The sequence below is a fragment of the Acartia tonsa genome, chromosome 3 (genome assembly GCF_053477335.1).
Source record: "Acartia tonsa isolate MP-2025a chromosome 3, ASM5347733v1, whole genome shotgun sequence".
NCBI lineage: Eukaryota > Metazoa > Arthropoda > Copepoda > Calanoida > Acartiidae > Acartia > Acartia tonsa.
Genome location: NC_137262.1, coordinates 30,559,020 through 30,569,429, shown reverse-complemented (window position 1 = coordinate 30,569,429; position 10,410 = coordinate 30,559,020). Strand labels below are relative to the sequence as shown.

The window sequence follows — 10,410 nt, the reverse complement described above, 5'->3', positions numbered from 1 at the left end:
CATGCAATGGCAGAAAACATTGGCTGAAAAACAATATCTACATAGAAGCTAATTTATTGTACATTCACCTTTCTCTGTTTCCATTAATATAGATGATTTTTTGTTTTTGTTCATGGTAAACAAAAATGTGAGTCATATTTTATTGATATCCTTTTTGGGAGCTTAGCAGCTACAAAATTTATGCAAAAAAGTGGTTTTCCTTTTTTGCTTTAATCGTTTTGGTGAGTTTTTTCCATTGTCACCTCCATCGCAATCTAAAGTGTTTTGTGATTAACATACAAATTACATTAAATAAACAACTCTTTGAATGCATAACCTTTGTATAGAAGTTATAACTGGGCATTATAATTTGTTATGGGTAGTCTTGGATTTCTGTCAGGAGCCACAAATGTTGTAAGCCTTTATGCATGGTTTCGTCTAAGCTTTTTAGTAGTGTAGCTACTCTATAACTCCGTTTGCATGCCTGTCCGTCCGACTGTCTGTTCATGAATGTTAGAATCTAATGTGAAGCTAATGAGCAGCCAATATATAATTTACTTTATCCGTAAGTTTGACGCTCATGCTTTAAAAAGTTAAATGCATTTTCATTTGAAAATGTTTCGTGATTTTCATGTTTATTTCTTTTAAATAAACTAGCGGCTATGCCCCTAGAAGCCTCTAGGGGAACTTAAGGTTGGAGGGGGAAAAGTCGACATCATCCCATTTTAAATTTGAGTTTTAAAAGAGTAAAAAAAATATTTTTTTTTTGGGGGGGGGAGGGGGGATGAAGACACCCTCCCCAAAAATAGTTTAAAACCTTTCCATGACCTATAAGAAGCTTCACTGTGAAGAGAACAATATCAGTTCAGCGGTTAGCGAGATCCTTCGGGACAGACAAAAAACGATAACTACTTCATATAATAGGATAACAAAGTTAGTTGGTTTATCACCCATTGTCATATCCTCGTTAAATTAGAATATTTTCCCTGTGTTTAAATAAAGTTGAATTTCATTGTGAAGAATTTTCATGCTTATCATATTTCTTTGTTTAATTAGTCAAACTTCGTGTTCAAACAAACAAGTTAAACTAAAATCCTTAGTAGCCGCTGCTACTTTTATATGTTCTTGTGTCAACACCATCCCCATTTTCAATTCCCTAAGAAATACACTCTTATAATAAAAACCCGTTCACGCCAATGCTTTAGAATATTCTTGCCATTAATATATAAACTTTAAAGATTTGCTATTAGTATTGGTTAAATCCTTCGCATCGTGTCAACACTCGTATGAACATTGTATTTCTATTTCTAACCAAACAATAGCATAGTTAACAATTTACTTTTAGAACTAATATCCTTATTTTCTTCAAATAATGTTGGAAAACTCTAATATTAAGTTTATTAAGGCAAAATTACTTATTAGTATCCTAAAATAAAAAGAATTATTTTTTTTGTCTCATTCTTAAGATTCTGATGACTACTGAACCGATTGAGTTCTCCAATTAAGTTCTCATAGTTCTCAGTTGGGTTTGAGGCTTTTTAAAAAAGATTTAAGTCTTGAGATGGTTTTGGGCTATTTTTGGAATACTATAGCCAACCCTAGATTCTATGGCCGCAGCCACTAGTTGAATAAATAGTAACGTCGAATTAAAAAAGAAAATATTCATAAATTAAGATTCAATTGCATAAATCGTATTTTACAAAGTAATAATTTAAAATTATTTAATTAGAGCATTACCTTTTGACTGAATTACATAATCCTGTAAAGCAGCTACTCTATCAAAAACTCTATATATGAGACACATATGTTATGTTACTCTATTTTTAAGTAACCCTTTTAATAGTCTATTATGTAAGTCTACTTACCCGGGGGCAGAACAAAATTACCATATCCGTATTTTAAACAAGGACGATTATATTATTAACCAGGAAGGCTACTAAGAAATTTGCTGGTATTATTAGGTTAAATTTAAAGGAGGGTGTTACAACCCCTTACCACACGCCACTGGTTACAACAAGAAACATACATACTTAAATCTTAGTTTCATATTAATATATATTGCCATACATTTATAGAGTTCAGAATTTAGAAAATTGTATGTGCTTCAAACTAACAGGAGACTTGTAGAGCAGCTTCGAAAATAAAAGAATAAATTAAATATGCAGTAAAGCGAGGCTAAGTTACTATATCTTAAAAATGTATAATTTTTCATTTTTGCGAAATGAATAATTGACGTTTTATGATGTCAAAATAATCTCCATATGTGTTCTTGTTCATTTAGTTTGCTGACAATACAACTAGTTTTGACCCTCACTGTTATTAAAGAAAAGTCCACTAAATTCGAATTTCCCTTAATAAAACCACCACTTTGATTCCATGACTTTCTTCTGGAAGATCTTGTTAATGAATTTCTCTAAAGCTTGTTAACAAGGCAGTCCATATATTGGTGATTATCATTAATGTCATGCTCTTGACATATCTACTTTTCGGGTCTGTTCGTCTATTCTTAACGGATATCTTCGATCGTTTATTTAGCATGTTATAATCGTTCTATAAGTTTTAAACTTTGATTTATGTTTTCTGTATGTAGCTCAATATATATTATTAAGATCATTACCAGAAAGTCCTTATGTCCATCTTGAACATGACGACTTTATAACTTTTATTGACAAATTTTCCTATTCTTTATAGTTTTGATTAATTTTGGGTATATGTATTCCTAAGCCTATTACAAACAATGTTAAAATCAAAATAAATCTATAATCTAATTTAAGTTATTGAAAAGTTTTGTGATTTACATACACAGAATACGTATTAAGATCTAAAAATCTAAATAACATCCAATTTAAATATTCTTACACTTTAATTCTTAATGTTCATTTGTCTGACTGTCAGATTTGTAGAGTTTCGCTTTTATGAAGGTTGTCATCCTTCTGGTACAAATATATTGCAGACTGAAAAACCTTGACAATCATAGAATACAACTTAACAAGGATGACAACATCCGTAAATAAAGCGAAGCTTTAAAACCAGAAGGAAGGACAAATGGACAATTACTATTGAAGAGTGTCAGAACTTAAAAAATTGAATATCAATTTTTAAGTCTAAACTAAATTGTGCATAAATTTGTTGTTAAAATTAGCATGTTTTAAATGGACGTACGGACGAAACTTTTCCGACGGATTTACTCTAATTATAGAAAAGCTTTACTTTCAAAAAATATTTAAAATAATGAATAATTATATATTAAGCAATCTTAACTTACATGAAATTATCGAATATTATAATAATAATAATATCTACACACTAATTAATTATAATAAAGTAACGAGTTTAGTTATAGACATTTAGAAAAATTCTGTTATAAAGTGACATATACAAGTTTTGCCAAAATAAAAATATTATTGCTTCTTTATTTAAAGGTACAACATTGCTTTGAAAATTTATTTTGAACTTTCATTTATTTTTTTTTATTTTTTTTTATATCACTTTAAAACATTTCTTATTTTATAGTATACATTATAACATTTATAATTGATATTAAACATTGATAATAATATATTATATATATTGATACATTAGATACATGAAAAGAGAATAAATTGTCATTAAGTGTCATCCTGTGCAGTTTAAACAAGTCTCAGCTATATAGATTCTGAAATAGAAATATGGATATAGAATATAATAGGTGGATATTATGTCAGGGGAAAATTAGTCATCAATTTAGGTTGCTAACATGGACATTACTTACTGGTCAGTTTGTTCATTTAGACTTAGAGAAGGGGATGGGTACAACGGATAGAAGGGGGGGATTGTTATTTTGTCCAGTACATGATAATCTGGTGTAAGATAAAAGTAATATTAAATCCAATAATAGAAAAAATAACAATTTAATTAATATTAATATTAATATTATATAATATTATATTAATTAATATTAAAAAAATCTCTAAACCTTGTAAGAGTGTAAACTTCCTCATAAGTTATAATGTCTGTTTTTTATTGAGCTTCTAGAGCTGTCTTTTAGTAGCTATCTATCTATCTGTCTATCTATCTATCTATCTATCTATCTATCTATCTATCTATCTATCTATCTATCTATCTATCTATCTATCTATCTGTCTATCTATCTATCTATCTATCTATCTATCTATCTATCTATCTATCTATCTATCTATCTATCTATCTATCTATCTATCTATCTATCTATCTATCTATCTATCTCTCTATCTATCTATCTATCTATCTCTCTATCTATCTATCTATCTATCTATCTATCTATCTATCTATCTATCTATCTATCTATCTATCTATCTATCTATCTATCTATCTATCTATCTATCTATCTATCTATCTATCTATCTATCTATCTATCTATCTATCTATCTATCTATCTATCTATCTATCTATCTATCTATCTATCTATCTATCTATCTATCTATCTATCTGTATACCTGAATGGTATTGGGCTAGTCCCAAGTAACGACCATTGTGGCCAAAGCTACAAAACTTATTGTAGCAACTTCATGCAGTGATACTCCAAACTAAAAAAGATTATACTTAATATTTAAAACAAACAAAGGGTGTTCTATAAAACTTTTCCCCTCACTATGTAAATATGAAATATGATTTTTTTGTGTGTGTTTCATAATTTCTATTTTGAACTTTTTTAGGAGCTATTTAGGGAGGGGTTGTGAGTCGGCCCCTGCTCATTTTCAATTTTAGTGTTAAAAAGGAGTAATTTTTATTTTTCTATACTATATTTCTCTTTGGAGGTGGTGGTACCCACTCCAAAATAGTTATAAACCTTCCCTGTACCTATGAGAAGCTACATTGTAAAAAAAAAACAGTTTAGCAGTTAGCGAGATCCTTCTGTACAGACATACAGACAGACAATCAGATAGACAGATACACATCATGTTACTTTAATGCAAGGATAGATAATTGTGACAATTATAAGTACAAATTCTCTGTAAAAATAATCTCTAATCTAAATGCTTTTATCTATGTCATTTTTTTGCAAAATCAAATAATAAGATAAAATACGGAAAAAGAAATATATATTTACAATTTGCCAGATTTACATTTGGTTGCATCAAAAACATGAAGAATAATTTATCAACCTAGCAAATGCTAATAAACATCCAAGACTTTTCAATATTTGAGAGAATGTATATTTCCTACATGTGAAATATGGAAAAAAAACTGCATAAAAATCTGCAAAAATGGAGGTTCCATGTAAATAAGGCCAGGATGATTACGTGCTATAGTAGCGAAGCTTCGCCAATATAAGCAAAATATACGGAAAACAAAAAGTAAAAAGAGAAATAAGAAGCATAAATCCTAGCCTCGTACGGGAGTATATGTAATTTATTCGTATATCCCGATTAATATCAGCGTATTAGTTTAACAAAAAAAAACAACCAAGTCTTTGATTGCTTAATTTTTGTCTGGATTTCGTAACTGTGTCTGGTAATAAGTGTACCTGTTATGAGATTAGCAATTTCCCCTCCTCTAAATTTATGACACGATGTTAATTCAAAATTTGAATCCATCACTTTCCAGACGCGCAACGAGCAAATTTGCTACGTGTTGTCATGGGTTGAATTTCAGACAAAGGAGATTTAGACAAGTCACGAGACCACGCGACGACAAAAAATACGCACCTTTGCCGCAGAGTTACATCTGTCCTCTGCGCAGCAAGTACAGTTCAAGAGTCTTACCTTGGTTGCAGAGTTACATCTGTCCTCTGCGCAGCAAGTACAGTTCAAGAGTCTTACCTTGGTAGCAGAGTTACATCTGTCCTCTGCACAGCAAATAGAGTTCAATAGTCTTACCTTGGTAGCAGAGTTACATCTGTCCTCTGCGCAGCAAGTAGAGTTCAATAGTCTTACCTTGGTAGCAGAGTTACATCTGTCCTCTGCACAGCAAGTAGAGATCAATATATATTCTTACCTTGGTAGCAGAGTTACATCTGTCCTCTACAGAGCAAGTAGAGTTCAATATATAGTCTTACCTTGGTAGCAGAGTTACATCTGTCCTCTGCGCAGCAAGTAGAGTTCAATATATAGTCTTACCTTGGTAGCAGAGTTACATCTGTCCTCTGCGCAGCAAGTAGAGTTCAATATATAGTCTTACCTTGGTAGCAGAGTTACATCTGTCCTCTACACAGAAAGTAGAGTTTAATATATAGTCTTACCTTGGTAGCAGAGTTACATCTGTCCTCTGCGCAGCAAGTAGAGTTCAATATATAGTCTTACCTTGGTAGCAGAGTTACATCTGTCCTCTGCGCAGCAAGTAGAGTTCAATAGTCTTACCTTGGTAGCAGAGTTACATCTGTCCTCTGCACAGCAAGTAGAGATCAATATATATTCTTACCTTGGTAGCAGAGTTACATCTGTCCTCTACAGAGCAAGTAGAGTTCAATATATAGTCTTACCTTGGTAGCAGAATTACATCTGTCCTCTGCGCAGCAAGTAGAGTTCAATAGTCTTACCTTGGTAGCAGAGTTAAATCTGTCCTCTACACAGCAAGTAGAGTTCAATATATAGTCTTACCTTGGTAGCAGAGTTACATCTGTCCTCTGCGCAGCAAGTAGAGTTCAATATATAGTCTTACCTTGGTAGCAGAGTTACATCTGTCCTCTGCGCAGCAAGTAGAGTTCAATATATAGTCTTACCTTGGTAGCAGAGTTACATCTGTCCTCTGCGCAGCAAGTAGAGTTCAATATATAGTCTTACCTTGGTAGCAGAGTTACATCTGTCCTCTGCGCAGCAAGTAGAGTTCAATATATAGTCTTACCTTGGTAGCAGAGTTACATCTGTCCTCTACACAGCAAGTAGAGTTTAATATATAGTCTTACCTTGGTAGCAGAGTTACATCTGTCCTCTACACAGCAAGTAGAGTTTAATATATAGTCTTACCTTGGTAGCAGAGTTACATCTGTCCTCTGCGCAGCAAGTAGAGTTCAATGCATTTCGATCTTGTGTTCCTAAACATAAAAAATAGTTTTTAAACAAGGATTAAACTTAAATTCAAAACAAAATTAAAGTCTGCGGACTTACATACAATTTTTAAGACTTGTGGTTATATAGTTTAAAATTCCAATTCTAAATCAACGATAAGAGTAATATATTACGGAAGGACGAAACGACTGACCCAAATTATACAAATGCCTTGCTTTTAAATATCAATTCTGGAAAATGTAAAAATGTAGGGCATGAACATAAAAAACAAGCCTGCAGTATTTCTCTGTTAGTATAGTTTTGTAGACAAAGTAAGGATTATAAGTTTTATAGAACACATTACGATTATAAAGTGCAAGTGATGTGAATATAGAAAACTCTCTTTGAAAATGAAAAGAAAATTTGTAAATTTGATTTGGTTTGATGAAAATGTAAGCAATAATAGAATAGTTTCATATGTTCACTTCATGCTTTCATTCATTCATTGTATTTGGAGTGTTCTTACAATAATACATCAGTAAATCACACCATGTGTACACCAAACAACTACCTTCTTTCCTTAAAAGACCCAAAAGATTGCAGAAAAGTTTGCCTTAAGAAATGATTACTTTATCAATGAGCTTACACTCCAAAAATTTAGAAAGATTACAGTTTTTAAATTTTTTTTTGACCGGTGGGGGTTTTCCCCTTCAAAAGTTAAACTTCATTCAGCGCAGCTATTCTGTAACTATCCAATGTATATCTATATATCTAAAGTTAAGTCAGACTTCTATCCTTCTATAGATTTCAAACTTTGCGTAATGAATCCTGTAATAGCTTGAAAGCGTAGCAACTCTATGATTGTTGTCATAAAGTTCGTACATAGTGCGATTATACAATAAGTTTGTTATTAGGAAAGGTGGTAACCAGGATGATTTATTAATCACAAAACCCCATGAAACAATTAACATTTTTGAAAAATTAAAACCGAACGAATTTGTATTTCATGGGGAATTTTATTACTACAACAAGATAAATACAATGAACGAGTAAAGAAATAGAATATAAAGTTTCTGTCGCCTTTCCTTTTTTTTATTACTTGGTCTTTTTTGGATTTCTTATAAGAACTCTTTACATTACAGGCCTTTGCAGAAATGAAATGAATCAACTTATCTATTATATTCCTGTCTGAATTCATGTCAAATCTTGGATTACTCATCTGTCTTCCTATCTAAAGGTCTATAGTTAGGCTTGATTCATCTTAAGTCAAGGAAACAAATATATCTAACCGCTAACAGTTACGTAAAATTTAGATAGATTAGCAACTCTAAAATCTTAACCAGAAAGTCCTTACGTCATTTTAATAACGTAATCCAACGTTTACGTCAATTTAAAACAAGCTGATTTTTAACATTTCAGACAACAACTTTTTTGTATGATGTAATAATCTTATCTATCTGATTTTTTAAAACAAGGTTTAATGTTATAAGCAAAGTATCTCTAAAATTAAATCCTGAAAATGAAAGTATGTCCGGTATTTTTGGAATTCTGCAACAAGTGTATGTTGAATTTTGTTTAGAATTTCAAATTTGTTTTCCAGTTATTAAGTTCTGGAAAGTTCTGACACCCTAGAAGACTTATTGTTCGTTTGACCTCCCTTCTTACTTTAGAGCTTCACTTTTATTGAAGCTGTCATCCTTGTTTCATATTATTATCTTAACATATCTATAATTAATTGTCCAATATCTTTTAAACCAAAATCAGTTAGGTTTAAGGAATTCTACAGAAAAGAAGATATTATGATATGAGTTAGGTGGATAATGGTTATCCCAAATTCAGATTTTAATTGCTTGACTCAATTACGAAAAGGTTTGGGATTATATTTCCAGCCCCAATGTCCCCTCCCTCCCTGATAAATATGCATTTCCTTACATGCTCTGTTGAGTATTCTATTCATGGATTTTCTATTCAATAATAAAAATTTCTAGTCTACCTGGCCTTTCCCTTTCACATTCAAAAAGAGTATTAATGAAAAAGCTTAAAAATGAACACGTTAAAACCTTTTTCAGTCTTTTAACAAGTTTTTATTTTATTTTAAACTAACGACTACACGCTTAGAGCCTTTAAAAGGTACTTAAGCGAATGGGGAGGGGATTTAGGAAGTACTCAACTGCTTTCAATGTAGTTTTAAATAGAATTTTTTCTAGAGGTGATTTCTTCTGAAAATTTGGAGTACCTCTCACTAAAATAGTTATAAAAATTTCTGGCCCTATGTGAAGCTTCACGGTAAAGGAGAATAATATCAATTCACAAAGATAGTTTAACAACCTGACATTTTATAGAATGGTTGATTTTATTGACTTCTTGACTTTAGTATAGCTAATATGTTTTTCATAAAACCCTTGCATATCAATTATGCTTTAGTATATAAAAACATGTTTTTTTCCTTACAAAATATAAGGAAAGGATTATTTTTTTCTTTTGATGTTTAGCATAAAATGCTAATGGGGAAAATAACTGTTTTCTAGAGTAATCTGGTTTCGTTAGAACATTTATGATAAATTTTTATATGATATTATCATATCTTAATAACTTGATTTTTGGATTAAGGATTCCCAGGACAATAAGGTACAATAAGTCCTCAAAATCAAAATATATCTTTAAATAGTATCCTTAAGTTTTGCAACAAATTTAAAGACAAAAGATAAAAATCGAGAGGAAAACTGTATTTATATGCAGTATACATATGTACATTAACTTCATTATATTACACTTTCGTCTACGCCCCTAGAGAAAATTGAGGTAATGGGGGGTGGGGAAAGTTAAAATTTTAGTTTTTAAAAGGAAAATAAATGCGGATTTCGTTGCATTTTCACAGTAGATTTTGAATTGTTATATTAGGTTAGGCTAGGTAAGTGTTAATGATTGCCCCACAGGGTTAGAGCCACCCGAAGGGACTAGAAATAGGAGAAAAGCTACTGTGAAAATGCGACGAAACCCGAAACTTCCTTTTCTTTCCATGATCCAAAAATTGTTTGTTTATCATTTCTTTTGGTAGGATACCCTGCTCTACAAACAATTATAAACCTTCTGTGGTATGCGGCAGCTCTGGACCATGCAGAAACCAAGACATTATAGTGATGCTACGCACCTAGTTAAATCCTGTTATTCTACAATTATGAAGCCACCTGAAAAGATGTCAGATAACGGTACTGATTTTATCTCTCAGTTGTCCTGCAAATGGAGGGAGGGGTGTTACCCCTCCCTCTCCCATCTTAAGCACCGGAACCTTCCCCTTCAACCACCAAGTTATCAGCACCACCTCAACCCTGAGGATAAAGGATCTAAACCTGCCCCCACACAGACTGTTGTTGTCACAAGTAATCATCAAACCTTCCCTCTTTAGTACCCAGACCTACCACTCAACCCCTCTATGCTTATCTACCTATTGTGCTGCTCCATGGGCTATCCTGCCTGCCCCAGACAG

General features: G+C 31.9%; 1 protein-coding gene across 1 annotated transcript in view; it reads right to left on the bottom strand.

The window, feature by feature from the left end:
- Window positions 1–3,208: 3,208 nt before the first annotated feature.
- LOC145313893 (uncharacterized) overlaps window positions 3,209–10,410 on the bottom strand; it is a 69,692-nt gene continuing 62,490 nt past the window's right edge. Inside the window, exons 5-7 of the mRNA XM_080153548.1 lie at window positions 6,903–6,970; window positions 4,434–4,523; window positions 3,209–3,634 (exon numbers count right to left, since the gene is read on the bottom strand). Of these exons, the coding sequence (XP_080009674.1) occupies window positions 4,449–4,523; window positions 6,903–6,970 (143 nt within the window). The 3' untranslated portion in view covers window positions 3,209–3,634; window positions 4,434–4,448. The remainder of the gene's footprint in view (window positions 3,635–4,433; window positions 4,524–6,902; window positions 6,971–10,410) is intronic.